Here is a 27624-nt window from a genome sequence, read left to right as displayed (position 1 = left end):
ATACACAATATCAAAAGGAAAAAGGAGATAAAGAAGATAAAGTTATAAGCTTTAAATGTTTATACAAACACTAAAAACACATGAAATGAAATTATTTTTTTTATAAATCTACAGACAAAAGATAGAATACAAAAACAGTTTGAACCTGTTGTATGCTCGAAAAAATTAAAGTCAATGCAGAATCCTTGAAATAAAATGCATATAACCTCAATCCATCCATCCATTATCTGCACCGCTTATCCTCAGTAGGGTTGCGGGGTGCTGGAGCCCATCCCAGCTATCTTCGGGCAGTGGGCATGGTACACCCTCAACTGGTTGCCAGTTACAGGGCACACAGAGACATACAACTCACTTTCTCATTCACACCTAGGGACAATTCGGACCGGCCAATTCACCTGAAATGCATGTTTTTGGAATGTGGGAGGAAACCGGAGTGCCCGGAGGAAACCCACGCAAGAACGAGGAGAACATGCAACTGCACGCGCGCTGATCACTGCGCTGCCGTGCTGCCCTGCATATAACATGTAAATATAAATTAATGTAAACTCCATCATTCAACATTTTGATTGTATTAATTGTCAACGTGCAAGATACTGAACCAATCACAAGAGAAAAAAGGCATTTGAGAGGGAACCAGCTGTTGATTGGTGGGGAGCTGGATTCCTTAGTTCGCTTCGAAGAACCGGCTGATGGAGACGTTTCATTTGCGACCGACACAAGTCGGTGACACTCAGCCCTTAGTCAACCTTTCTTTTGGTGCATTTGAAAATAATACTATATTTGTAATTACTCTCTAAATATATGGTAGTCACTATTTAAAATAGAGTCTTGATCTGAAAAGACGTGACGTAAAGAACTTGAAGGACCGAAGAAAACCATTTCATTCAAACTAACGCACCGCTTTTGACCGTCAGTAACGGCATTGTAGCGGTGGGGAAAATGACCGTTTTACGGAAATCATACGTAGTTACAGTGGGACCTCACTACTTCGCGGTTCGACGTTCGCGGCTTCAGCGCTTCGCGGTCTGTAATGGTTAAAAAATGGTGGGGGGGGGGGGGGGGGGGGGGGCAGTCGGCGGAGCTCACTCCCGGGCCGCGCGACGGAGCGAATTCGGCAGAGGCGGCGTCACCCTAATAAGGATAAGCAATGCAGATAATGAGATGAGATGAGATTTTTTTTTTTTTTTTGAAGGGGCGTCGCTACTTCGCAGATTTTCACTTTTAGCTGGTGGTTTTGGTCCCCTTAACAGCGATAACCGAGGTCTTACTGTATTCCCAATTCCATTCCTAATAAAGTGACCCGGAAGCTCCGTGATGCATAAAATGTTCTTTATTGGCTCAATAGAGCGTCAGCTATTTGTTTTATATGTGTGTGTGTTTGGATGCGGCATGTAACCCAAGATGCGAAAATCAATAACTTTCAGTGCAAACATTTGTTCGTCGGAGCAAGATAGATCGGAAAGCAAACTCTGGGGTTTTACATGTCCAAGGAGCCCCGGCGTCTTCGCTCCCGCCTCTCGCGCTTTAATTGTCCGTCAATCTCGGAGGATATGCTCGCTTTCATGTGGAAAAGCTGGAAAACAAACAAGAAAGAACGAAGGAGGCGGTGTGGGGCGAGATGTGGAACGCTGAGGTACATTCGCTTGCACGTCGATACAGAGAAGTTTATAAAGCCTTTTTTTCCCCTTTCAAGCTCATAAAATTGTATTAAAGGGAAAGTGTATTATTTAGCGCAGAGGTGTTCAAACTTTTCAGAAAGCGGGCAATATTCTGTAACTAAAGCCTGGCATTATTTGAACAGTCTTTAATTAATTCACCCTCTGAGAAAGGTTTGCGGTGCTCGGCAATCAGCATCGTGATGTCGCTCATCGCAGTCAGCTTGTTTTGTCTGACAGTGCCTCTTTATTGTATATACTTTGAAAACAGCCATAATAACTTGGGACATTAGGCAGTTACAGTTGTTTCCGATTTCGGTGAAAAAAATATTTAAATTTTCACTTCTCCTGTAAGCGGCTGCCCTCGCCGGCACCTTTCCTCTATTATTTACAGTCACAAATGTATTTTTTTGGGTGTGTACATTTATTTTATACTGCAGTCAACATCACTTGCGAGCCACATATTAGTTTATGACAGAGGTTGTGGGCCGGTAAAAATTTGATTACAGGCCGTAACTGGCCCCTAGACCAGACTTCTGACATACTTCATCAGAAGTACAGTGTGTATTTTTGAGCACCTCCTAGTGGTAAAAAAAACTACATTCATTATTTTGCTCACTTTACTTCCTTTATTTCTCCAAAAAAGGTAAAAATTTCTTAAAACTAGAAAAATACTAAAAAAAAGAGCATAATTGTCCGTCAATCTTGGAGGAGATGCTCGCTTTCTTATGTCAAAATTGGAAAAGAATCAAGAAAGAAGAGGGTGGGTGATATGTGAGATGCTGAGGTGTGTTTGCTTGCATGTCAATTCTGAGACTCATCGAAAAAGAAGATGTGGCCTCAGGAGGTTAAATGTCACATCCAATACAGTGTTTCTCCTTTAAAGCTAATAACATTCCATTAAGGGGACATTTTGTGTTATTTAGCGCCTTTTAGTGGTGGAAAATAAAAACCCCATTCATTATTTTGCTCACTTTAAAAGATCTTTCTTCATTGGAAAAAATCACTTAAAAGTAAGAAAAACAATTTACCAAATAAATTGCTTTTTATGACTAGAAAATATGTTACTGTCTTGTAATAAAATAAATATACAAATAAGCATTATTGTAGTATAGTTATTATATTTATACTTATTCTAAGACATTTTATACCATTTAAAAACAACCTTGAAATAGGAAACGTTATTAGTTTTTGGTATGTTTGCTCATTTTTAGAACCAACTATCTTATCTGAGTTAAAAAAAATACTATTTAAAACAACAACATTTCGAGAGTTTTCCTTAAAATAGGCCAAAACATTTTATAGAGCAAATTTAATTTGTCATGACATGACAAGAAAATCAGACAGCATCTCACGCTTGTATTTCTACATTTCACTCTCCGTACCCCCCAAAACACCAAAGCAAAATTTCTAACCGTGTAGTAACTTTTTAAATGCATCCATTTTCTCATTTTAATTTCCTCATTACCTTCCCAAAAATTCGGATTACATTCTTAGTGTTCTGCCTGCAGGCGTGTTAGAATCAAATCCTAGCAAATCAAGTACCTATTGATTCAATTGAAGCAAATACAAGCCCTTCACGATGTTTACTCCAAATATGCCTTCCCCCGCCCCCCAACCCGCCGCAACAATTCATCTTGTAATCACACTTTTATCATGTAGGATAAATATCAGAGCAGTAAAGACGCACCACTGACCAGAACACCCCCCCCCCCCCCCCTCAATTAACTACATATATGCATTAAACAGCCCTTACCCATCCTCAAAGGTCACACGCACTTAATCCGTTTACGCAATGAATATGCTGGCACACGCACGAGTCTGCGCGTGCACGTTTAGTAGATACTGTGTAAGGCGACCGCTTCCGTCTAGCTGCATGCCCGCACACGCGTAGACGCGCGTCTTCTTTTGAATGCAAATACCCATGCAGCAAATTGCGCGTGGCTATTTGCATTCTTTTATCATGTAGGAAAGGAAAAAAAAAAAAACACTCTATATTATTGACTATTAAAAGTTATTGAATAGTCTTTCTTGTCATTTTATGTCATTTTATATCATTTTATGTAGCGAGATTAGACATGGCACTCCAAGGTAAACATGCAATAAAGACTAAATAAAATAGGATAAAACAATGACAGGAATAATACATAAGGATATTCATTCCTTGGAGACTGGCCTAAATTATAATAATAGTGAAACGAACCGTTACAAGAGTAATATTATTTTCCCTAATATTATTCATATTTAGAAAACATTTTGTATAATGTATTTTTTTTGTTTGTGTTGTTGTTACATTATTTGTTATGATTGTTTTGTAGATCACATTATTTTTCCCTGTTAAAGAGATTGAATGCATCACTGCCTTGGTCATGTCCATCTCACCCGAGAAGTTGACTCCAAACAGTTCATGCTGTCTTTACTATAATAAATACTTATAATATTGTGAGCATTATGTTTTTGTAATTCTTACTATGATTTGTTATTATATAACATAATTTATATGTTAACGTAATGAATTGCAACACTACCTTATGTCACTTCAGTCTCACTGGAAAAATGGACTTTGGTCCCTCCTATCTTTAATACACATATTATTGAGAGTGTCATTTATGTTTTTGTTGGTGTTATTGCAATGTTTGCTGTTATTGGTTATTGCTTATTATAACAGATGTATTTCCCCTTTTAAAATAATTGAATGCAACACAGCTTTACGTCACTTCCAAACAGTCCAAAAAGTTATTAATTATCCTTGTTGTTATTAATACACATAACATTGTGAGTGTTATATATGTGTTTGTGGTTGTTATTTGTGGTTATGATTACTTACTGTATATGTTTGCCTGATAAATACATTTGATGTAACACTGCTTATGTCACTTCTAGAAAAGTTGAGTCCAAAATGTTCTTATTGCTATTACATATATATATGATTGCCTTACGTCACTTCCATCTGTTTGAAAAATGTCTCTCCAAAAAGTTATTCACTTTTTTATTGTCATTATTACTAATGACACATATAGTATTGTGAATATGCATTTTTTTCTTGTTGTCATTGTTATTGGTCAAGTAATTAAACGCATCTGAATTTTGGTTAACCGAAAAAAAAATAGGATGGGAAGTGATTGATGATTCATTAAATAGCCATCCAGTAGCGACCTGCAGGACGAAGGGACACGAAATACCCCCCTTATTTGCACAGCCAATCATCTCACTTGGGCGGGGCTTGCTTGCCCTCTCTCACTCTATTTTTTCTCACTGAGAAGAGAGAGAGAGAGAGAGAGAGAGAGAGAGAGAGAGAGAGGGGAGAAGGAGGGAAAGAGAGAGAGATAGAGAGAGAGAGAGCTCTCTACGAGCTGGTTGATTTCTTGAATAAATGTCAGTTTCATCCTCATAAGTGGCCTCCACAAGCGAGAACTACTCTAATAAAGCTCGGGAAATGTCCATGATATTCATATAATATTGATGCAGGGACTCGTGCAGACACTTCACGGTTTTTTTTTTTATTTCGTCTCTCTATTTTTTTAGTGCCACTATGAGGTCCTCTAAACTAGTGGGTCAATGTTCAACATTCTAGTGTATAATCATAAATGTGGGGATAGGTATCTAATTTTGGCTTCTTTTTGGGGGGGATCGAGCATTAAAAAAGTGTGTCAAGTGCAAATACACCCGTGTCACATTTATCTACATTTTAAAGGGTCCAAAATGTTTTGTTTTGTAAGATGAGAAAGGCAAAACTATATTTTAAAGCACTGTTTATGAGCACCAATTATTTGATTTTAATGTTAATGTTGGCGGGTGTTAAGTTCATGCAAATTTAAGATTAGAATTGTTTGATGTTTTATAAAAGATGTTATTGAAATAAAACTATGATTCTCTTGTAAATAAAATCTACATGCGTTTCTACTGAATTCAAAAAGTTGTTGCAGTTGTATGACATAAGTAAAATCGTCTTACATTGCATTTCTTGGGATTATCCAACATTAGAAGAAATAAAAAAAAGCACCACATAAAATGAATCAAAAATAAAAATCCATACGTGCGTTGCGCTCTGTGTCAAATTTCTCCAAGCGCACAACACACGCTCTCAAATCAACTCCAAAGTGTGCAAAAAACACGTGTGGAGAAAACCAGACATGCATTGCATGGGGTTAGGGTGCGCAAAAAGGAAAAAAAAGAACAAGTTGAAGCCAGGAGAAGCTCGCGTTCGACTCCCCTCAATTATCCCCTCCCGTTAAGATAGGTGGCGTGCGTTTCAGGGGTGGGGGGCTTCTTCTGTAAGAGAAAAGGAGGTGGAAAGAAAAAAAAATGTCATTAGAAGAGGCGGAACACGTCAGTCCCGACCCAGGTTGCTTTCCTGTACTGGCTGCAAGACATCACTTGTAAAACCTGACCGAGCGGAACGCGCCAAGCGCTTCTTCCTTCCCTTCCCTTCCTCCCTCCTCCCGAACTCAACACACGAGCAAGCGAGCTTTCTCGATTTCTAAGGCTTTATTATCATCTTCTGGAGCGGAATCTGCTCAGCGCCGAGCGTGCTCCAGTGTCATCTCAACAACCAACACTTATTTTTGCGCGATCAGGTACGTTCCCACGCACTTTTTGGGAAATGGGACAAAAGAGTAGGGGAATTGTTACTCTCGACGTGCCTCACTTACCTGCGCAGGTGGATGAGAGAGGAGCAAAAGGAAAGGGGAGGGGTGAGGAACAAAAATTGAAGCGTGCACAAGCGGTTCTCGTTGCCGGTGCATGCCAGCCGCTCTTTGAACAGCTTGGGAGGTGTGGGGACCACGGTCTGCACGGTCGGTACACGTTGGAAAAAAAATCTACAGTTTATTGTGTCTTTTTAAACGTGTACAACATGATCACTTGGAACTTACCTGCACAGGTAGATGAGAAAGGAGAAAAAACAAGTGGGGAGGGGGAGTGGAAAACAAATCATGCGTGCGGCAAGCGGTTCTTGTCGCAGGGACCAGGCGCTCTTTGTCCGGCTTGGGAGGACCGGGCGACCTAGGTCCGCACGGTCGGTCCACTTAGAAAGAAACGACACTATCCTGTGCCGTTTTTAAACTTGTAGAATGTCACTCTTGTCCCACGATCACCCTCGGGATTCAAAATGTGTGTATATATTTAGTTGTGCTTATTTAGCGCGTCTGCACGAAATTTGTTCAGACGCTTGTTGAAATCGATTTTTTTAATTTCTGAAAACGATTCTTCCAAAGTTCTGTCCTTCCTCTTTTCGTTTAAAAATACAATAACATATGATGAATGACATTATACGCACTTTAAAGCGGACCAAATACCCAAGTGAAAGAAACCTGCAACTTTTTTTCCCTTCGAATTAAATTATTCCTAAATTGAGGTTTAAATTATTTACACAAAGTTAGTTTTCTTTTAGACTTGGCTCACTGTCCCTATTCTTATGTGCGTGTTCGTTGTGTGTGTGTTGCGTGTTTCGTTAGAATCAGACGACAAGCGGAATCGGAGCTTTGGGGTCCGTCCATGCGAGCCGTCGCCTGAGCCCACGCAAGCCACGCCGCAGAATTGGCACGGACGCCCTTTGTTTTTGCACTTCCAAATGAGGCAGGAGATGATGGCAGATGGGCCCCGGTGCAAGCGGCGAAAACAGGCCAACCCGCGGCGCAAAAACGGTAAGAAACGCGCTGAATTGTCCCGCTGTTAGTTGCGCAATTGCCCCAGTGGTTTATTCGGCTCGACCCCATTTTACTTGCGTCGAGGACTTTTATCCGGACTGTTATCCGGAGGGGCGCAAGTCGAATTTGTGCGTGGATAAAAACTTTTGCGGTATTGCAAAGTTGTGCAGGGCCTCACCCGTTGGAACGCATCCGTCGCGGGTTGAATTACGCAAGAGGGGGGTGTCCTAACGGTTGTCTGGTTGTGGTCGACGCGCAACATTAAATTTCCTTTTAATTTAATTGTTTGCGTCAGTGTTTGTGTGTTAAACAACCGACAGTCCCTTTGTCTTTTTTATTTAATCGTAAATACAAAATGATCCTCCACGCGTGGAGGTTCTAAATGGAAACGGACCCGCGATGGAAAACTGCCGCTAATTGGCGCGCATGTGCACATGTATTGCTTATCTTTCTCCATTTGAGCGCACACTTTTTTCCCACAAGAGCCAAATGTGCTGTGACATTTCCTGGCCCCGTTATTCCTGATTATTCTACGCACAAGCACGCGCATTTGTAGGTGCGTGTGAAACACGAAGGCTGCCATGCAGCTGTTCAAGATTTGCACTTTTGCTTGATCTAGGCAGAGATTTCGTTAATGTATTTATTTATTTATTTTGAGTCGTGTACCCTTGGGTTTTTGATCGTGATCCAATTGTGTTAAAAAAAATTGCCAGATAAAATATTCCTGCTATAAAAGGAGAAGCTGGCTTCAGAATGTTTATTTTTTATTATTTAGGGATATACAAAATCATGAATTAACGTGACTATTTACTGATTATTTTTGCTTAATTTGTTTTATTAGAAAAATAACAATCTTTGCTGGCCTATTAAATGCCTAAAAAAATAAAACATTTCCTCACATTGAGCTCAGAATCATCGACAAAAATAGATATATGCAAAAAACAGGATGACATGTAAGTTCCCTGTTCAGTCCCCCCTCATGGAATGTCGAATCTTCTGGAGGCTTCCGTTATCTTCTCACTGAATTGGGCCGAGCCGGAGCAGTTGCGCCAGGCCCATCCTGGAGGCCAGGTTGTGTTTTTTTATAAAATATTTATTTACAACAAATGGGATGTTTTTTTTGGCCAATTAGCAGTAACGATGCCTTCACCGAAGCGCTGACATTCTTGTCTGGGGTGACTGTCGGCCTTTGGGGTACTCCAGGGGGAAAGGACTCGGTGCTGCACGACATATGATATTTCGCTTCATTTCGCATCATTTTATCTCCAAATTCACACACAAACATTCTAAGTGAAAGTTTGGTGTGCTGGTGCCAATCCAGATGTGAACGAAAGCCCATTTGTCGGGTGAGTTTGCTGCAGGAAAAATATTGTAATATGTTGTCAATGTATTTAAAGAATCTATACTTTTGTCCCCCTTGTAAATCCTGCATTAGCCCCAAATACTTTTTTGACTTTTCCTCTTGACCTTTGACCTTTGAGTCTCCCCTCGGAACTGTACTGAGATTACGTAACAGCTGCAGCTCGGGAACGTGCTTTACATGTCGTGTGAATTAGCGTTTGTGTGTCTAAGCGTGCATTGTGTAACACAATGCCACATTTGTGCCAGTCCAAACAATTTATCTATTACTATTATTCCTCCACCTCCTAAAGTTCTGTGGGAGAGAGCTGGGGTTCTCCCGGGTGAGAGGGTGTGTAAAGGGGAGGGGGGTGCCGGAGTGAGCCAAGGTACCCCCCTCTCCTTATTCCTCAAGGTACGGAGGGGGGCGGTTGGTTCAGCCCCTTACGGACAATTGATTGTCAGCAGTAATGTGTTTCATTTACATGTTTATACCATCAATAATGGCGGCGGCAAAGGGTGGGTGGATAGAAAAAAAAAAGTAGGGGGGCGTATTCAGCGTCGCCGTTCTCATACGGGTTGCCGATCGCCCTCCTGATGTGGTTTTTCCGGCGCATGCAAACTATTTCACGGCATTGAAAGGATTATTCTGTTTGAGCAAGTGAAATAATTATGGCGAGATGTTCTGGAGGGTAGTGGGGATGTCGAAGATTGGGGGCCGTGGGGGTGGGTTGTAGCTGATCAGTAGGTTGTGTCGGTTCTCACACACCAAATAAGAGGGCAGGTTTGTTCCGTCGCCAGCGGCATGTGTTCGGAGACCCTCAAGTGTGGCCTAAAAATATATGAAAAGTGAATTTGTCTCTAAATTACATATAAAATTCCGAGTTTATTTTCCATGTTTATTTGTATATGCCACACACTTGTGTATAACGTGCACCTCTATTTTTTTTAAAATTAAAAATCGATATAAAATCCCTCGGCTCAGTTAAGTAATTTTAAGTTACAAACGTTGAATACGTGCAGCCATGATTAAAGTCATTTGACATCATAAACTGTGAATACAATACCTACATAAAATATACAATATTCATTTGATACCTTTTAAATTCCCTTTTTTCCCTGGTCCTGATTTTTTTGTTGCTTTTATTCATGTAAAAGGTCAGCAAACTTTTTGAGTCACAGGCCGCATTGGTTTAAAATAAATTCTACAGGGGCCTGATTTGAGTGTTTGATTTTTTATTTATGTCAATAGAAAATCTTAAATCTGATACCTCGGCAATACATGAAAACAACAAATGACATAAGCCATTCCAATTTTTCTCGTTTGCATTTTCCTGTAACAGTTGTGTTACATTGTTTATTTGTTTTTAAAGGGACCATTTCATCCAATTGGTTTCAAAACATACAAAATATAAAAATTATGTTATATATTGACTCTAATTAAGAGTAATAGCAAATCTCAGTATTTTCTTTTTTTAACACTACATTTGATAAACTCAATGCCATAGGCATAGTTCAGAAGAATTTGATTGCATGTTTTGGTGACATGCGGTGGATATATAGAAAACTGCAGGTCCTTGTTTGACGGGAATAAGCTCATTGTTTTCCTTATGCTTCTTTCATCATCGCCTCGCGGGCCAGATTAAATCTGTTGGTGTGCCGGATACGGCCTGTGGGCTATAGTTTGGTGACCCCTGATTTATATATTTCAGGAAGCTTTTGTTTTTACCATTCTAACACATTCGTCTCTGCCACCATGACCAAAAAAAGTTTGATAATGTTATGAGATCAAATGCGTTTTTGTATGTTATCTATATCACTGGTTGTCCAGTGGTTAGGATTCTGTGCTTTTACAGCCACGACCGGGGTTGATTCGTGTTCCATATAATGTTTTGCGATTTTAGTCAGTGATATTTTTGACTAATCAATCACTTCATAAATATGATAATATACTACTGTAAAATTTGTGTATAACGCGCACCCAACCATGACTTATTTTTTAGGTTAAAGATGTGCCCTGTACACAAATAAATGTGCTATATGAAAGGAGAAAAAAAGGAACTTGCTGCCACCTAGTGATATGGCTGAATCATTCAGTTAGTTAACAACACTTTGCTGGAAGAAAGCAACAATATTGAGCAATTGCATGTTTTTTTTGCAAAAATAAGATTGGGCAATTTCCTGTGGGACACGAGTCAAGGTCTCACGACAAAATACTGCTTGAAAAACTCGGCTTTATTTCACTAAGACAATCAAAAGATATTTATCGTATTATCTTGACTGTAAGGCGCACTTAAAAGCAAAACAAAAAATGTCAGAAATTAAAAACTGCACCTATTGATCCTGAAAATACGCTACTCTGACTTTGAGTTCTTACTTATGAAAGAAAACACGTTATACACAAAAAAACATGTTAATTTTATTTTATTTCTTGGCTACTTTCTTATTTTGTGGCTCCGCCTGAAAACGTGCTGAAAAGATGAAACGATTCCTAAATAAGTCACAAGATTTGTATGTTTATAGTTTTGCATGCTTTTTTCTAGTGGTTACGGCACTGGGGAAGAAAAAAAGTGGCGGTATACACACTCTCTAATGACGATGTCGTCCATCCTGTACTGGACAGAACTGAGGAAATGATATCTAACTTCTCATTTCTTTATTTTGCTGCATCCTGCATCCAGCTTGTGTGAAGACGATTTTTATTTTGTGATTCCCACACACACTTACAACCGACGGGCCGGACTCATGACACGGAGGGTTCCGGCAACGCCTTAGGTACCATTTCACTTTGGCTCACATCAATGCTGACCTGAATGCCTTTCATATCTGATCCGCCACGTCTCTCCTGGTAAACATCCCCTGGGGGGGAGAACAAAGAAAGGAGCTCCTCTTCTGCCACTTCTTCTTCTCCCTCTTAATCACAATTCAGCCCCTCTCGCCGCCAGCAGCAGGGCTGCACATTTGCATTCAGAATCAGAAAGGGGGCCGAGATGAAGGAATAAAAAAAAGAGTGGGGGGAATGGGGCGAGTAGGAGATGAGAGAGGAAGGGGGTGGCTGCTGGAGAGAAATAACTGGGCTGTTTGTGCTTGTTTGTTGCCGGTCCCCTGGTTACGAGCCTTTTATAGCCTCGTCTCCAGGCTTAGATAGTGTTACGAGATGGCGTGCCGGCGCTATCGGACCATGCTGTACGCCTCTTCTTAAAAAGAAGAAGAGGAAAAAGCAGGTGTCCCCTGCAAAAAAAAAGTTGCAAAGATGGGCAGGTATTTTATAAGGCTGCCACTAACAAATAATTCATCCGTGACCAACTTTTTAGACAATTAGTCGAATCATTGGGTAATTATTTATATTTTTCTTATATTTTGCATGGACTTCATTTTATTATGGGAAGATTTCTAAAAACACAAGAAAATGGGTTAAAGGAAAATACTACTTTTATTGAGCACGCTGCGGATTTGTATACAAATTAAATTAATTTTGACAGTGCTCAGTCAGCAGTGTTGGGTATGTTACTTTAATAAAGCAAATCGTTATTGTTACTCACTACTAAGTAGTAAGTAACTAAGTTAGTAACGGAATAAGTCTATAGTAAAAATAACTAGTTACAGTATTAGGGAAAGAAGCTGTTTCCATTACTAGTTGTTATATGTCAAATTATTTGAAATTTTCTGAGCATTATTCGAGTCAACTGAATAGAGAAGAACAGTTAGTTGTGTTATAGAACCCTACAATATATTTATTGCACCTCACCAATAACATATTTAGCCTAAACTGGAATTGCAACAAAAATAAATAGTAAACAATATGATAACATAACACCCACAAACATAAGTATATTTGCAAAACAATGTAGGTAAACATGCACAAAAATGTACGTACACACACCATAACGCACGTAAACATACAAAATGTACGTAAATGATGAGGGTCTGCTCATGCCAGTTTTATTCATGCACAAAGTGCGACGTGACAGTCAACTTGCATCTTCCTCGACACATATATTCCGCCTATCTTACGCTTGTCTTTACTGCTCGGGCTCCCCTAGAGGAAAAATGCATAAATTAGCTGCATCATTGCATAAGCCGCAGGGTTGAAAGCTTGGGGGAAAAGTTGCGGCTTATAGTCCAAATGTTACGGTATTTAGATTGACCCGTTACTAAAAAAAGTAACGCAGTTACGTAACGGTGATATTTTAACGGCGATATTTTAACTGTGTTATTCTTAATACTGCCTGTTAGTAGAGAAAGTAATCCATTAAAAGAACATAGTCCATTATTTTATGGACATGCAAATAAAATATAATTTAAAATCAAGTTAACATGTTTTTATCCCTTAAAACTAATAAGAGGCACATTAGCAGTAGTAGTAATCAAAACAAATATTCTATTTATTTTGTTAAGTGTATTTAGTAGTCCACTGCAAAGTTCGTAACAAAAGTTCTGAATGATTATTATCGGTTAGATATTCATCAGTTTTAAAAGGTTTATTTTCTTTAATGATTCAAGAACTGAGGGTTGTTCTTCGGACAGCAAGCAATTAATTTCAGACACTTTTGTCTGGCACAGTCTGGCATAATGCTCAATTTTTCATGGTGAAATATACGCCATTGAAATATACTGTATGTCATCAACACAGTATTGGCTTTATTACAACTTAAATCGTACCGAGGTGAGTCAGACTCAATTTCGTTTAATGGTCTAACTTTGACTTAAATATTCGTGCATCACTGAGGTACTGCCAAGAGACGCAAGGTCTTCGTTTGCAAACTTTGCAAAAATAATCTTTTTACTGGCCAATACTCCCAAACTTTGGACATTTAGTTCTTGATGTTGATGCCACCATTTTTGTATGTTTATGTTACTTCTTGAGACACCAGGCATTCGAGATTATATTCATGTAGTGATGCCTCATTCTGTTGAAAAAGTGTGTCTGGCATCAATAATCAACAATGGAATTCATTGTCAACTGCGTATTTACTTTTCATTTTAATGAAATGTAATTGTAACTTATTTTTTAATTTACATTTATTTTTCATTTATTTATTCACAAGTTTGGAAGTGTTTGTGCTCTACATTTATCTTCATTTTTAAGACATTATGTCTTATCCTCCATGTTTCAACTTCAGAATCTTATCATAAACCGCCTCTGAAGCGTCTAAGTTGACATTCATCTTCCGCGGTTGTGTGTAGTTACGGCCAAAGCGGTCCCATTTTGTTGGTGGGTCATAAGTTTCAGGTTCTTGATTAGAAAGCCAAATGAAAGCTTCGGCTACTATCGATTTTTGTATACAGCGCCGACTAATCGCTGCAGCACGACTGCAAAGACAGGCAGGTGTCTGATGCAAATCTTGAGCAAAGACGGGGAGCGGGGCAGAGGATGCATATTGGGATCATGTGATATGGATTTATTTTACCATTTATTTTCCTTTCTTATAATTTTTTTGGGGGTAAGAAGAGGAATTATCGGTTCACGGTATGGGGTGAAGAGGTATGGGGTGAAGAGGAAGGGCAGCGGTCCTCAAAATCACACATATTGGGAGTCTGTGTCAACAAACTGGTAAAGTGGACTCAGGCACTCCAGATACTATTTCGACTTTGGATATACTTGACGTTGTCGTTCATTTGTTCATTTCACACGTTCCATTTCAGACTCCTCGTCTTACCATCCAAATGGTCATATGCAAACTTCAGACGGGCCTTGACATGTTCAGGTTCAAGCAGGGGAACCTTTCGTGTCATACATGATTTCAAATCATGACGTCTTAGTGTATTACCTACAGTAACCTTGGAAACGGTGGTCCCAGCTCTTTTCTGGTCATTGACCAACTTCTGTCGTGTAGTTTCGGGCTGAATCCTCACCTTTCTTAGAATCATTGAGACCCCACGAGGTGATATCTTGCATGGGGCTCCACTCCAATTCAGATTGACTGTCATGTTTAGCTTCTTCCATTTTCTAATGATTGCTCCAATAGCGAACCATTTTTCATCAAGCTCCTTGGCAATTGCTCCGTAGCCCTTTCCAGTCTTGCGGAGGTGTACAATTTTGTCTCTGGTGCCTTTGGACAGCTCTTTGATCTTCACCATGTTACAAGTTTAAGTCTTACTAAATGTATGGGATGGACAGGTGTATCTATGTAGCTCACAACCTCATACAGGTGCATTAGATTCAGGATGATACATGGAGTGCAGATGGACTTCTAATGGGCCGACTAACAGGTCTTTCAGGGTCAGAATTCTGGATGATACACAGGTGTTAAAATACTTATTTGCAGCTATATCACACAAATAAATTGTTAAAAATCATGCATTGTGATTTCTGTTTTTTTCTTTTTGCCCTCAACTGTCCTCAGAGGGCACCTGGGTGCCCGTGGGCACCAGGTTGGAGACCGCTGTTATAACACTGTCAACATGCTCCAAAAATAGAAGTATTGATACCAAAGTAAGTGTTTTTAAGTGGAAAATCTGGTCTATTTTGATCAATTCTAAGTCTTTGCACCCTTTATATATAGACAGTTAATTCATCGAGCTTCCATTGTCGCAGTGTTTCTATTGAAAACAATTACTTTTTAATTTTTTCTTCTGTGCACATGCGTTTGAATTGGTGTCACTGCTTGTCAGATTTGCTTACTCGCAAAACCGATGCACAAAGTTTGATCATCAGAATATCTTCAGGCAAGGTCAGCAGTGCTCGTACAGATCAATCGAAGATTCGACCAATCAAATCACAGCTGCATGTGCCATTCAGGGCTCAAATTAGGTCAAAAAACAGACTGATTCCTTACTTGGATCATTGTAATCCAACCTCATGGGTTGTTTCTATGAAACAGCTTTTTTTATTTTATTATATTAGTTTCAGGTTATTTTGTGCATAGTGACCTCCAAATTAGGTTATTTTGTTTTTAGATTGTAAATCTTTTCAAATAAAACATTCATAAAATAACTAATGTATTTAAAGATGATTTAATCAATGCCCCAGTGAGTAATATTTGACCACTAGAGGGCACTGTGTTGTCTGGTCTGAGCGAGGGTGAGTGCCACAGAGCACAGCATAGCAGTTAGTGGCAGGACAAACATTGCAGCAACCTAAGTGTGGACCACACAATGTCCCTTTAAACAGCCCTGAGACTGGCTGGCGACCAGTTAAGGCTGTCCATTGCCCACTGCCCGAAGAGGGCTGGAATGGACTCCAGTGCCTACAGTGACCCTGCAGAAAATTGATGGATGTCGAATGAACCCAAGTATTGGTTGTATTGTCACCTTGCAAATCCTGTCCTCTTGACCCATCCTCATAATTATTTGATATAGTTTTTGGGAGGTTGTTAGGTTTGTCATACCCTTGATTGATGTGAGAAAATGTGCTTTGAGTTTGAAAAAGTTTAGTGGGCCTCGTCAGACCGTCACAGGACCAAAAACCATTGGTGCAAATTACAAAATGGCACATCAACATTTGAAGCAGGATCACTTTCCTCTACTTTTCCTCGTTGGTTGCTAGTGTGCACCCACTGATCTCGTATTCTTTCCCTAAATTCCGACAACACGCTCTGTCTTTAATTGTAGTTGATTGCCAAAACAGAATGAATACCCAAAACGAGGTGTAAAATTGGGTTATTTTTAACCAACCTGTTGCTATGCAAATCGTATCCTCCTGACTCCACCCCGTGATTATTTAATGATGTCATTGGGAGGTTGTGATGTTTGGCATACCCTTTAAAGAGTGATATGAGAAAATTAGCTTTTATTTTCAAATCATTTGTTAGGTTTGGTCAGACCGTCTCAGGACCAAAGAGCATTGGTGTGAATTATAAAACGGCACATTAACATTTGAAGGAGGATCACTTTGCCTCATTTTCCTCCCTGCATGCTAGCCACCTTAGCGCACCCTCAATCTCGTTACCTCTCCATAACGAGGACTCGCCCCGGCCTGGAATTCCGACGGCGCTATCTGGCCTTAATTGCGGCCAATTGCCAAACCAGATTACGAGAAAGTAAATTTTTTTGCGGCTGCCTCTTTTTCATCTCGCAGCTGATGAAGCGGCCCGCTAACCCGAGGTTGCAACCAAAAGAGGAAACGCTCCCAAATGACTCTCGTATCGAAACGTATGTTTAACCCCTGGCAAAAGTGAGTCAAGGAAAGATGAAGAGTTGAGGGGGCGGTCGCCAGGCGGCAGCCTTTAAATGTCAGTGGCGACACGGCAAGCAAACTGGAGTGTGCCCAAAAAGACTGAGAGGTGAATTTACGTGCTAATAGCTTGTGACTGGATAGGGAGAACAAAATCCCCCCCCACATTATGAACCCCCTCCTCGAACACGGCTTGTCCCACTGCTGTCTGCAGCAGATGTCAAACAAACACCTCCTCAGGTAGCAAGGGGATAATCACGCCGACAGGCCTGTCCCCACTCTACTCTGCCGTGTCCGTCATGTTTTCAGGTTGCGCCAGGGAAGAGGTGAGATATAATTTTTTTCATGCTGCCGGGTCTTTTGAGGCAGGGTTTCCAGATATTGTTTTCCATGTTTGAGAGCCGGGGTCTCCAAATCCTACGAAGATGTCATTTTTGATTGCTAACAGGTTTCAAAGGGCCAAGCTTCCAGATTTTTGGTGTTTAGGAGGAGGGGTTTTCAGATTTTGTTTACCATGTTTCGGAGGCAGGGTTCCCAGATTTCCGGATCTTCTGAGGCAGGGTTATAAGAGGTTATTTTCAATCGTTAACATCTTTTGAGAGGCCAAGTTTCCAAATTTTGATAATTTGGAGGCCAGTTTTATAGATTTTTGGACGTGTTGGTTTGCCCATATCTCTTTCAGGTGGGTCGTTGGGAGTGGTTAAATGCATCTGGTTCTTCAAAGCGGGTATCGGTTTTGATGCTTAAAAGGCGAGGTTCCCTGATATTGTTTTTAATGCCGCTGTGTCTTTGGGGGCGGGATTTCAGGCTGGTTTTCAATGTTGTCAGGTCTTCGAAAACAGAGTTTTTAAAGCCTTGGAAGAGGCGTTTTCATATTTCCTATCCCGCCGGGTCTTTAGATAGAGTATCAAGATATTATTTTAAGTGAGGGTGGGATTTCGAAATATTGTTTTCAATGCTGCTGTGCCTTAGTAGGCAGAGTTTTCAGATTGCGTTTTTGAGGCAGTTCTGTCTTCGGCGTTTGGATTTCCACATAGCGTTTTCGATGCATCAGGTCTTTGGAGGCTGTTGAGATATCGTTTTCAATGCTGTCTGGTCTTCAGAGGCATGGATTCCTATTTATCGTTTTCAATTGTGTCGGGTCTTCTGAGGTGGGATTTCCAGATAATATTTTTGATGCTGAAAATGCTTTGGAAGAAGGCTTTTGATACATAATTTTCAATGTTGTCAGGTCTTCTGAAAATAGATTTCAAGATAACTTCTTGTATTTGCAGACTAATATGAAATAAGTACGGGTGACATCTGCTCAAATACTGTTGTCTTCTAGATTTTAATATAACACAGATATATATAATCAACCTGGATGTTTTTCTGAATAATTTAACCCAAAAAACATTGTAGTATGCCCGTCTCAGAATTAAGATTATAGTACTATTTATTTATTTTTTAAGGAGAGCTTGAGCGTGAGGAAGTGGCTCATCTAGATATTTGTTTTTCAGTCCAGACCAAAAATTTGCGACTTCCGCGCAGCTAATTACCAAAGTGCACATTCACCCCCCAACAAGGGAAGGGAAGCCACGTCCTTATCGTCCGGCATTCCTCAGATAAATTGCACCATGATTTTCTTACTGTTTTACTACGTTTTTCTCTACTCACTTTATCTTTATTTTTTTTCTCATTTTCTATTTTTTTTTCTAACAAACCAAAAGAATTCATATTTAAAATGAACAGAGTTGTTTAGCTAGCATTGAATTAAGGTTTTTTTCAAATTGTCATATAAAATAAATCTTAAAATGACCCAAAAGGTCTACCATCCGCTGGATATCTTTATTTTTGCCTATTTTAAAAGTTTTTTTTCAGTGTAAACATATTATTAGAGTGAGCAATTTAGCTTAATTTGTCGGCAAGCTCCTGAAGCAGCAATCCCAGTTTGGCTAATGTTATTATGTTTGCTAATTAGTCGCAGTGACTGGCAATGACTTTTGCATAATGAAAGTCATGAAATATTCATTTGTGCTACCTTTGTAGCAGCCTTCTTTAATTGTGACGACGTCCCGACAATTAATAGCCACTTACGTTAATGCGGTGTTGTCATAACAACTCGTGGAATTCTAAGAGTTTATTTTTTTAAAAATTTTTTATGTACTTGTCCATTTTCGTTGTGTATGAGACCCAAGTTTTTAGTTTAAACAAACCAACCCATTTTTAGAAAAATGCTGAAAATCAAATGACCCAATTGTTTTTCGTTATTTAGAATTTTTTTTTTCTTTTCTTTTGAGTACATTAAACAAACCGTTTTGGGAAAATGAATAAGGAGAAATATTGCAATTTGTTCTAAAAATGATCTTTTTAAGAACGTTCATTAGAACAAAATTGTCCATTTTCCTGTTGTTATTAAAACAAACTGCTTCTGTAATTTCATTAACCATTTTAAACTTAATCAACCAGTTCTGGAAAAATAAATGAATACTAATTGTATTGCAGGTTTTTTTCAAACAAAACTTCCATTTTTTTTTAGAAACTTGCCGAAAACAAAAGAGCTCAACGGTTTGTCATTATTGGAAATAAACTTTTTTTGGACAATTTTAAACGGAATGAACCAGTTCAAAATAACAAAATATTTTTTTTCAATTGCAGGACGTTCTAAACTAAAACCAACTGTTTTAGGAGTGCATTTTTTAAATGAAACATTATTTTATTCATATTTTTGAGTAATATTTATTAATATAAATATCTATTCCCAAAACATATTAAACATCCATCCATCCATTATCTGCAGCGCTTATCCTCAGTAGGGTCGCGGGGGGTGCTGGAGCCCATCCCAGCTATCTTTGGGCAGTGGGCAGGGGACACGCTCAGTCACACCTAGGGACAATTTGGACCGGCCAATTAACCTGACATGCATGTTTTTGGAATGTGGGAGGAAACCGGAGTGCCCGGAGGAAACCCACCCAAGCACGGGGAGAACATGCAAACTCCACACCGGAGGTTCGATCTCACGACCTCAGAACTGTGCCGCACACGCGCTAACCATTGCGCCGCCGTGCTTCCCCCATTATTTTTGTTATCCTAATACTTTATGGCACATTTGTTTTGGTTGTCCTGAAGAAAACGACCTAGACTCTGTAGGATAGGAAGGTGTAAAGGTGGTCTGTATAGCCCATTGACACATTTTGTGATTAAGGACTATACAAATAAACATGACTTGACTTATTAAAAACAAAAATACTCTTTTTTTTTTTTTTTTTACAAACTAACATTACGCTATTTGTGTGGGGGTTGTTTCTGCAAAACAACCCAGGAGTTTGATCAAACCAGCCTGAGTATTGGGTTTGTCCATTTTTGACCTAAACTTTTGTTGTATTTGACAATCTTTAATCAGTCATTGAATGGTCCTAACATGTGATATTTGACGCGACTACATTTTTCACCCTGCACACTAGCCACCTTATGAGGCCCTAATCTTGTTACTTGTGGTATTTTTTGGGCCCTTGACAGGTTGTGATAGAATGATGTGACAATACTAACCTTTTTTTTTTTAACTGTTTGCTAGGTCTCATCAGACTGCAACAGAACTGAAAAGTGTTGATGCTTTTTGTGGGTTACAAAATGGCGGGCGCTGACATACTTTATTTACCATGTGTCGGCCAGCTTTTCTCGCTCTTTCCCTTTTTTTCTCTCAGACAACCACCTTCCCTTATCCCCCATTCAAATCTGGCCCTCAGAGGGAAGCAGATAAGGACTAGTTGATGAAACTTTTAGTGAATCGGGCTGTTCCACTTCCACCTCAACCAGACAAAAAAAGCAGACTTTCCTCTGTATTAGGGCTGCAACTAACTATTTCAATAGAAGACTAGTCACCGATAATTGAAATTATTTGTCGAATGATCAGATATATAAGTATTTTTCTTAAATTCAGCATGAAGTTGACTTAATGATATGTTAAATTATAATAAACATATGAATATAGGTACAGTGAAGAATACTCTAGCTCTTTAAGTGAACATACTGCGGATTTGTACAAAAATTAAATGAAAATGCCCTTTCTCAACCAATTAGGCGCACAGCTCTGTCAGTTGTGACATAAATCCATAAATTAACATCCGTTCATTTTTTAGGAATAGGCAAATAAATTAAATATTGAAATGAAGTAAACATTCTGTGTCCCTGAAAAAACAAAAACTGCCTCATTAGCAGCAGTTAACCAATAAATTAAACATAATATATGTACAAGTGGAACGGCCTAGCTTTGTTGAAACCTGTGTATGTGAAACAATTGCTTCAATCAAGTTGTTGGTTACAGTAAAAGATTGGATTAAGCTGCTTGGAGTGTTTGGTTTTCGGGAGCTACAGTACCTAATTTGGTCACTAAAGGGCATTGGAAAGTTTACAAAAGCAAACCTTATTGGAACAAACGTTTTTGCATTTGCTTGTTGGTTTTTTATGGTGACTTGACACGAAATGTAGTTGAGGCCTAAAGTACAATTATGAACATTTTCACACAAAAAAATGGTTCATCTGTTTTGGAACACACGTTTGTAATTTTTAACGTTTGAACAACTGACATTTGGGGTTCCGGACTGTGTGAAATTTTTTTCAAATACATTTTTTAGGCACATTTTGGCATAACGCTAATATGTCTTTTATAGTGTACGGGTACAAAATCTGCAATGCATATCAGCAAAACCATTTTGGCTTGAAAGTTGTTACAGAGGCGAGTCAGACTTTTGTTCAACTGTCTTATATGCTCTTTAATTGGACATGCGTCACCAAGCTTCTCCCATGATACACAAGGTCTGCTTTGCAAACTTTACACTTTTTTTTCTTAGCCGTATCCAGGCTTAACTTTTAGAAGTCTTTTTACGCATAGTTGTTGTTGACGCCGCCGTTTCTATATACTAGGGCTCAAGACATAGACACTATTGCGCATGAGCGACCCTCAGCAGATATTGTAATCAGGTGAGCTGCCTCACTCTGTTAGAAAAGCATGCATGGCAACAATAGTCACCAATGAATTTCTTTGTCAACTATTTCTATTATCAATCATGGTCGACAACGTTGAGAAATCCTTTCAACCCTACTCCGTATATTGTTAGTAATGTGGGAGAGACGGGGGTGATTATGTTTTAAACCCCTTCCCATAGAGACCCTCTTCCCCCCACCACCTGTTTGCAAATAATTTAACAGTTTGGTGTCTCGGGCCACTTCATCTTCTCACGGCCTACCTTCGTCCTATCCTAACTTTATCATTATGGCTCCTTTCACGCAAATTGCCCCCCTTGCTGATAGCTTGATGGCGGTTTGGGAAAGGCCGACATTGAGGTAAAACGCTGTGACGGACGGAAGGACACGTTTTCTTAAGCCCGGAACAAAGGCCGGGTGGCCCATTGTCCCCTCCACATATCGGTCTCTTTTTTGCAGGATTTAATGCTCTGTTTACCTCCAGACACTCACTGCTAATATTCAGAAAAAAGGGGGGGTCTTGTTAGATGCATTTAGGTTGAAGGATGACTGAAGGGAAGGCAGAGTTTTATTTCGAGGTTGTGTGTGTATGGACTGTCCCTTGCATGCTCTCTGGACAAATTGAATGTGCTGCTCATTGGGATTAGAGAATGCGGCTTGTTTTGGGGGTGCAGTGTGGGAGGGAAGGGTCATTGGACGCAACACAGAGGTATTCTGGATTGCAAAAACTATATTCTTACATCATCGGTAGAAGGTTTTGCTCAACGTATGCATACTTGCAAACACTACTACTTTCCAGGGTTTTATAACCAGTGTGCCGGGGCACAATACTTTGCCATGAGACCTTATCTTGTATGCCGCAAGAAACTGCCCAATGTTGTTTTTGGATAGACTGTTTCTTTCTTTCAGTGATTAGCCAGGTAACTAGCATTCTTTCATATCAGTAGGTGGCAACAGATTGTGTTTCTCTTTTGAATTTTATATATAAATAAGACAATTATAAAATAAATACAAATGTATACTAATCATCTGCACGTGAAGTAGGGAATTATATTTAATAATGTATTTGTGTTTGTAGTAAGATTATACTGCAAAAAATTATGAAATATATCAATTGAAGTAAAAATCTTATATCGTATATTGTTTTGTTGGTTTTAATCTGTATTAATAAAACTGAACAGTTAAAACATAGTAAAAAAAAGGTTCCACTGACAGATAGTTTTGCTTGAGCATTTAAGTGAGAAAAATATTTGAAAATGTAGTAAAAATCAATAATCCCAGCAAAAAAATCTACCAACATGAAATACCTGTATTACTTCCTAAGCATCCTTGACCTTGAAATGATAAGAAAAACATACTCACTAACTCAAGTACTGAGTAACTAGCAACACCTTATTTATTGATTTTTCTTTTTAAAGAACCATTCAATCAGATCATCACATAATCAAAGTCCATCCAATAAACTATGAATTACAATGAAATGAAATGATCTGCATTCATATAGCACTTCTCAAGTCAATGACTTCCCAAAGCGCTTTACAATGTGCTCCACATTTCACAATAGCGGCCTTGCAGCCATGTAAGGCGCTAAACTGCTTATTGGGGGTATTAGGGGTTCAGTGTCTTACCCAAGGACACTTGGACATGTAACACGGACGAGCCAGGATTCGAACAATTACAAACATGAGTACTCTGACAGTTTGTTTGGGTGAACCCACTGTGGATTAATATATACATATATCACACACACACGCACCCACACACACACACACACACACACACACACACACACACACACACCAATATATTTATGTATATATATATATATATATATATATATATATATATATATATATATATATATATACACACACATATATACATAAATATGTGTATATCATCTATATATAAGCATTTCTTTAATCCCCAGTGTGTCAGAACCCGAACAGATGGTGGAACCAAACGCATAATGTTCTCACACCAAGCTATATTTTACGGAAACGGGGCAGTCATGCGCGGGTACACAAAAGCCAGCGATGCGGCGATAGCTGGACAGAAGAAGTGAGACAGAGAAGTCAGGCGCGGGAAAACAGGAAGCCAGGGGCAGAGGAGATCGAAACCAGACAGGACAGACGGCGTCGATACCAGATAGAGGATACACGAGCAGATACTATAAAGGACGCGACAGACGGGATCGATACCAGATACAGGATGCACGAGCAAGATACCAGACAGGACGGAACAGACAGGATCGAAACCGGATACTGAATATACGAGCAGGATATCGGACAGAACGGGACTGATGGGATTGATACCGGATACTGGATACACGAGCAAGATACCGACCGGACAGGACGGGAGAGATGGTATCAATACTGGATACTGGATACACGAGCAAGATACCGGACGGGACGGGACAGGCGGGATCGATACCGGACACTGGATACACGAGCAAGATACAGGACAGGACGGGATCGATACCGGATACTGGATAGACCAGCAGGATACCAGACAGAGTCAAAATGCTGGCCTTGCAAGTGCAGAAGTTCGTTGACAGACTGACAAGGAGTGAATAGGAGCACTGAGTTTAAATTGGAGGGGAGCCAATTAGGCAACGAGCAGCAGCTGGCGCCAAACGAGCGGGCCCAGGTGAGGGCAATGGGCAATCGTGACACAGTGTGTAATATTTAGTGCATCCTAGTGGTACAAAAAAATTTAACTTGGGGAAAAAAAACCTCTGATTTGAATGGTTGGTAGGCTGGTTGGATCCCTTAACCACCAGGGTGGTTGGGGCACCATTTCCTGTGGTGTGTTTTGGTAAGTACATCCTAACATTTTGGGCACAAATACTCAAATTATCATTTCAAATATTGCACACTGGGGCCTTAAAATAAGAAAAAATATACATACAATGAGAAATTTCTGCTAATGGAGTACTTTTTTTTCTCTTTTCGATGCACACAGCCCTCAAAGAAATGATTGACAGACGGGGGCTCTAATTGTTTTTCGGATAAAATATAGCAAATCTTACAACGTCCTGTTCCCCCCTTGTTACAGCAATTAAAGGGTTAACCAAATGAAATAAGGTAAATAAGTCAGTGTTTTTTGGTGAAAGAGTTTCAAAACGAGGACAGATAAGGAGTTGACGCTGTTTACGCAATCAAGCTAAGCGGGAAACAAAACAATTTAATGCGGCAAAAATCATCAGTCATCTGCATTATAATTGCCTCTCCCTCGCACGTCTAGCAACACGCTTAATTAAAATGCTGATTAAATGCGGTTGCCGTGCCTGCAAAGACACGCAGGTGCTACGCACTTTCAAAGTAAAAGCCTGCAAGCTAATTAGCCAGCCAAATTGTCAAATTGCCGCTAAGAATTTTACTCACTGATGAGGTGTTTTATGGAAGGGGGACATGTAAGCATGATTACTGAAAAGCAGGTGAAGCTGTTGGCTAAATACTTAACCTAAAAAAAGAATCAAAAAATCCTTTGCTACTTCGCATACTTTGTCGCTTGAAGAATATTTCACACTGCTGTATCCCAAACCCCATATATATAAATATATTAGTTTTTTTTTTTTTAAGTGTGTCTTTTTATTTTCCTATTTTTTTCTCCAGCTTGTTGAACTTGTCTTTCATCTCCTTAAATTCGTCTTGAATGAAAATGTTGCTCTTCTAAATGGTCAAATATATCCAATTGGTTTCTTTTTACGTTGCCTCCTGCAAGTAGAGACAGTCAGAGCGCACTTTTTGTGCTTGGTGGCTCGTTTTTTAAAAACTTTTTGCATCCAAACGGTACTGCGATGATGCGGCTGTGATCCCATATCCCCAAAACATATTGCTACAAGTAGTTAACGGCAGAAGGAACTTTTTTTGAACCCGTCGGGTTTATGTTTGCCATTTTATCCACCAAGTAGTAAACTGAGCTTGTGCATCTGCGATCTATTATCTCTGAATTTATATTGCTGCCATTGGGGGCCAGCAGTGTGCACTTGTTTCAGGCCTCTCTTACTTGCTTTGTCCATCCCTGAATTAAGCTTGTGTAACTGTCATCCATTATCCCTGTTTGCATATAACAGAAAGTGAGGACTGTCAAAAGGTACTTTTGAAAAGCTTGGTACCTTTTTTTTGGCGGGTCTTTCTGAAAAGTGAACTGCATTCGTGCAGCCTAAATCTATTATCCCTGATTGAATATTGCTGCAAGTGAAGACCAGCAGAGGGCACTTTTGTTGAACCAGGCTGTTCTTTTTGTGCCGTTTTGTCCACCAAAAAGTGAACTGAACTTGTGTGACTGCAATCCATTATCCATATGTCATATTGCTGCGAGTTTGGAGTGTCAGAAGGCATTTTCATCAAGCCTGAACTCTATTTTTTTGCAGGTAATTCCACTGAAAAGTGAACTGTATTCGTGCAGCTGCAACCTATTATACCCGAGTGCAAATTGTTGCAAATGGGGAAAAGCAGAAGGGATTTTTATCCAGCCTGGTACCTCTTTTTTCCCATTCTGTCCACCAAAAAGTTAACTCAGCTTGTTCTTGTGCGATCTATTATCCCCAATTGTACAGTATATTACCGTGAATGTAGACTGTCAGACTTTCATTAAGTCTGGCACTTCTTGTTGTGGTTCTGTCTACAAAAAAGTCAACTGCATTCAGACAGCTGCAATCCGTTATCCCCAATTGTTGCAAATGGGAACATGCAAAACGTTCTTTTGTCCAACCAGCTGCATTTTTTGGCCGTTCTGTCCACCAAAAAGAAAACTTCCCTTCTGCACCTCCAATTCATGATCCCTTTTTTGCACGTTGCTCGAAAACACAACATGAGATAATTTTCTTTTATCTTTTTGTGCTGCATGGGATGTTGGCAGCAGTACTGGCCCCCGCTCAGACTTTCCAGAACTTTCACAGATACTGCTGATCGGGACCGCTCGTGTCGACGACACCTGTCATTGTACATCATTATAGTTGGTAGAGCTGATATGTTGGAACGGAAATGAGGTAGAGGGACTTTTCCAACTTTTTGGGCAGGAAAAAAAAATCTAAAAAGTGGAGCTCAGGCCATTAATCTTTTGGGATGTTTTTTGCTGGTAACACGGCACTCCTCTTTATAGTGTGGTCAACGGAGGGGTGTCACGTTACGTTAGCTTGTGGTTGGGGAAGAAAACGCCAATGTGACCCTACATTTTATACATATAAACATGGCTGTCAAAAATTCTAGCATTTTTGAAACCTTAACTTAATAAATATATTAAAAAAAAGGAAACAATATCAAAATATGCTCAGTGTCATTGATACACCACTGCCTTGAAATATATATATATATATATATATATATATATATATATATATATATATATATATATATCAGGGTTTGTACTGTTACTTGAAATCATTGAAAATGTTTCAAATTTAATCTGGTGTTTTTAAGGTTAGAAGACAGCTTGAAATTTGGGTGAATAACTTATACATACTTGAAGTTGTTGCCATGTTCCTCTGCATTCTTACAATCAATAGTAACAGTAATAGTTTTCTCTTCAAATAATTGATTAGCATATTACCCTGGAGTGCCATGTCTAATCTCTATGCACACAATGTTTAACAATGTTGTTATAAATTACAAGAATTACTATTCCATTTATTATTCTATTCCAAACGAAGAAAGATAAAACAAGCCTGCCTAAAGATGACCGCAAAACGCCATAGCATTTCTTCTCCCCTCGTGTCTAACAGCAGCTGGCATTAGTTTGTTTGGCGTTGTCATGTGAAGCCTCGTGTGCTTTAGGACAGGCCAGGTACTGGATACATTGGCTTAAAAAGTGTAGAAAAAGTCCCTGAAATTGGCCATGAAAAAAGTGTACCTAAAAAATAGTTCCCTGGCCCAGCAGGGTAGTTTGGCGAATATTTGAT

General features: G+C 39.5%; 1 protein-coding gene and 1 long non-coding RNA gene across 6 annotated transcripts in view; one reads left to right on the top strand and one right to left on the bottom strand.

Annotated features, from left to right (window-relative positions):
* Positions 1-1312: 1312 nt before the first annotated feature.
* On the bottom strand, positions 1313-6033 carry LOC148370514 (uncharacterized). Its single transcript, XR_015850151.1, has 2 exons — positions 5610-6033; positions 1313-1573 (listed from the first exon to the last, which is right to left on the bottom strand). It is a non-coding gene; the product is annotated as an uncharacterized LOC148370514 (long non-coding RNA).
* zeb2b (zinc finger E-box binding homeobox 2b) overlaps positions 5943-27624 on the top strand; it is a 114818-nt gene continuing 93136 nt past the window's right edge. For 3 of the 5 annotated variants that reach the window (XM_088333045.1, XM_088333046.1, XM_088333042.1), the window contains exons 1-2: positions 5943-6232; positions 7112-7300. In XM_088333045.1, the coding sequence (XP_088189171.1) occupies positions 7228-7300 (73 nt within the window). In that variant the 5' untranslated portion in view covers positions 5943-6232; positions 7112-7227. Of the gene's footprint in view, positions 6233-6432; positions 6538-7111; positions 7301-27624 lie in introns of those variants that run through there. The other 2 variants (XM_088333044.1, XM_088333043.1) reach the window with 2 other exon arrangements.

Source organism: Urocampus carinirostris, chromosome 3 (assembly GCF_059441175.1).
Source record: "Urocampus carinirostris isolate Australia breed hairy pipefish chromosome 3, RoL_Ucar_1.0, whole genome shotgun sequence".
Classification (NCBI taxonomy): domain Eukaryota; kingdom Metazoa; phylum Chordata; class Actinopteri; order Syngnathiformes; family Syngnathidae; genus Urocampus; species Urocampus carinirostris.
This window is presented reverse-complemented; position numbering and strand designations above follow the sequence as displayed.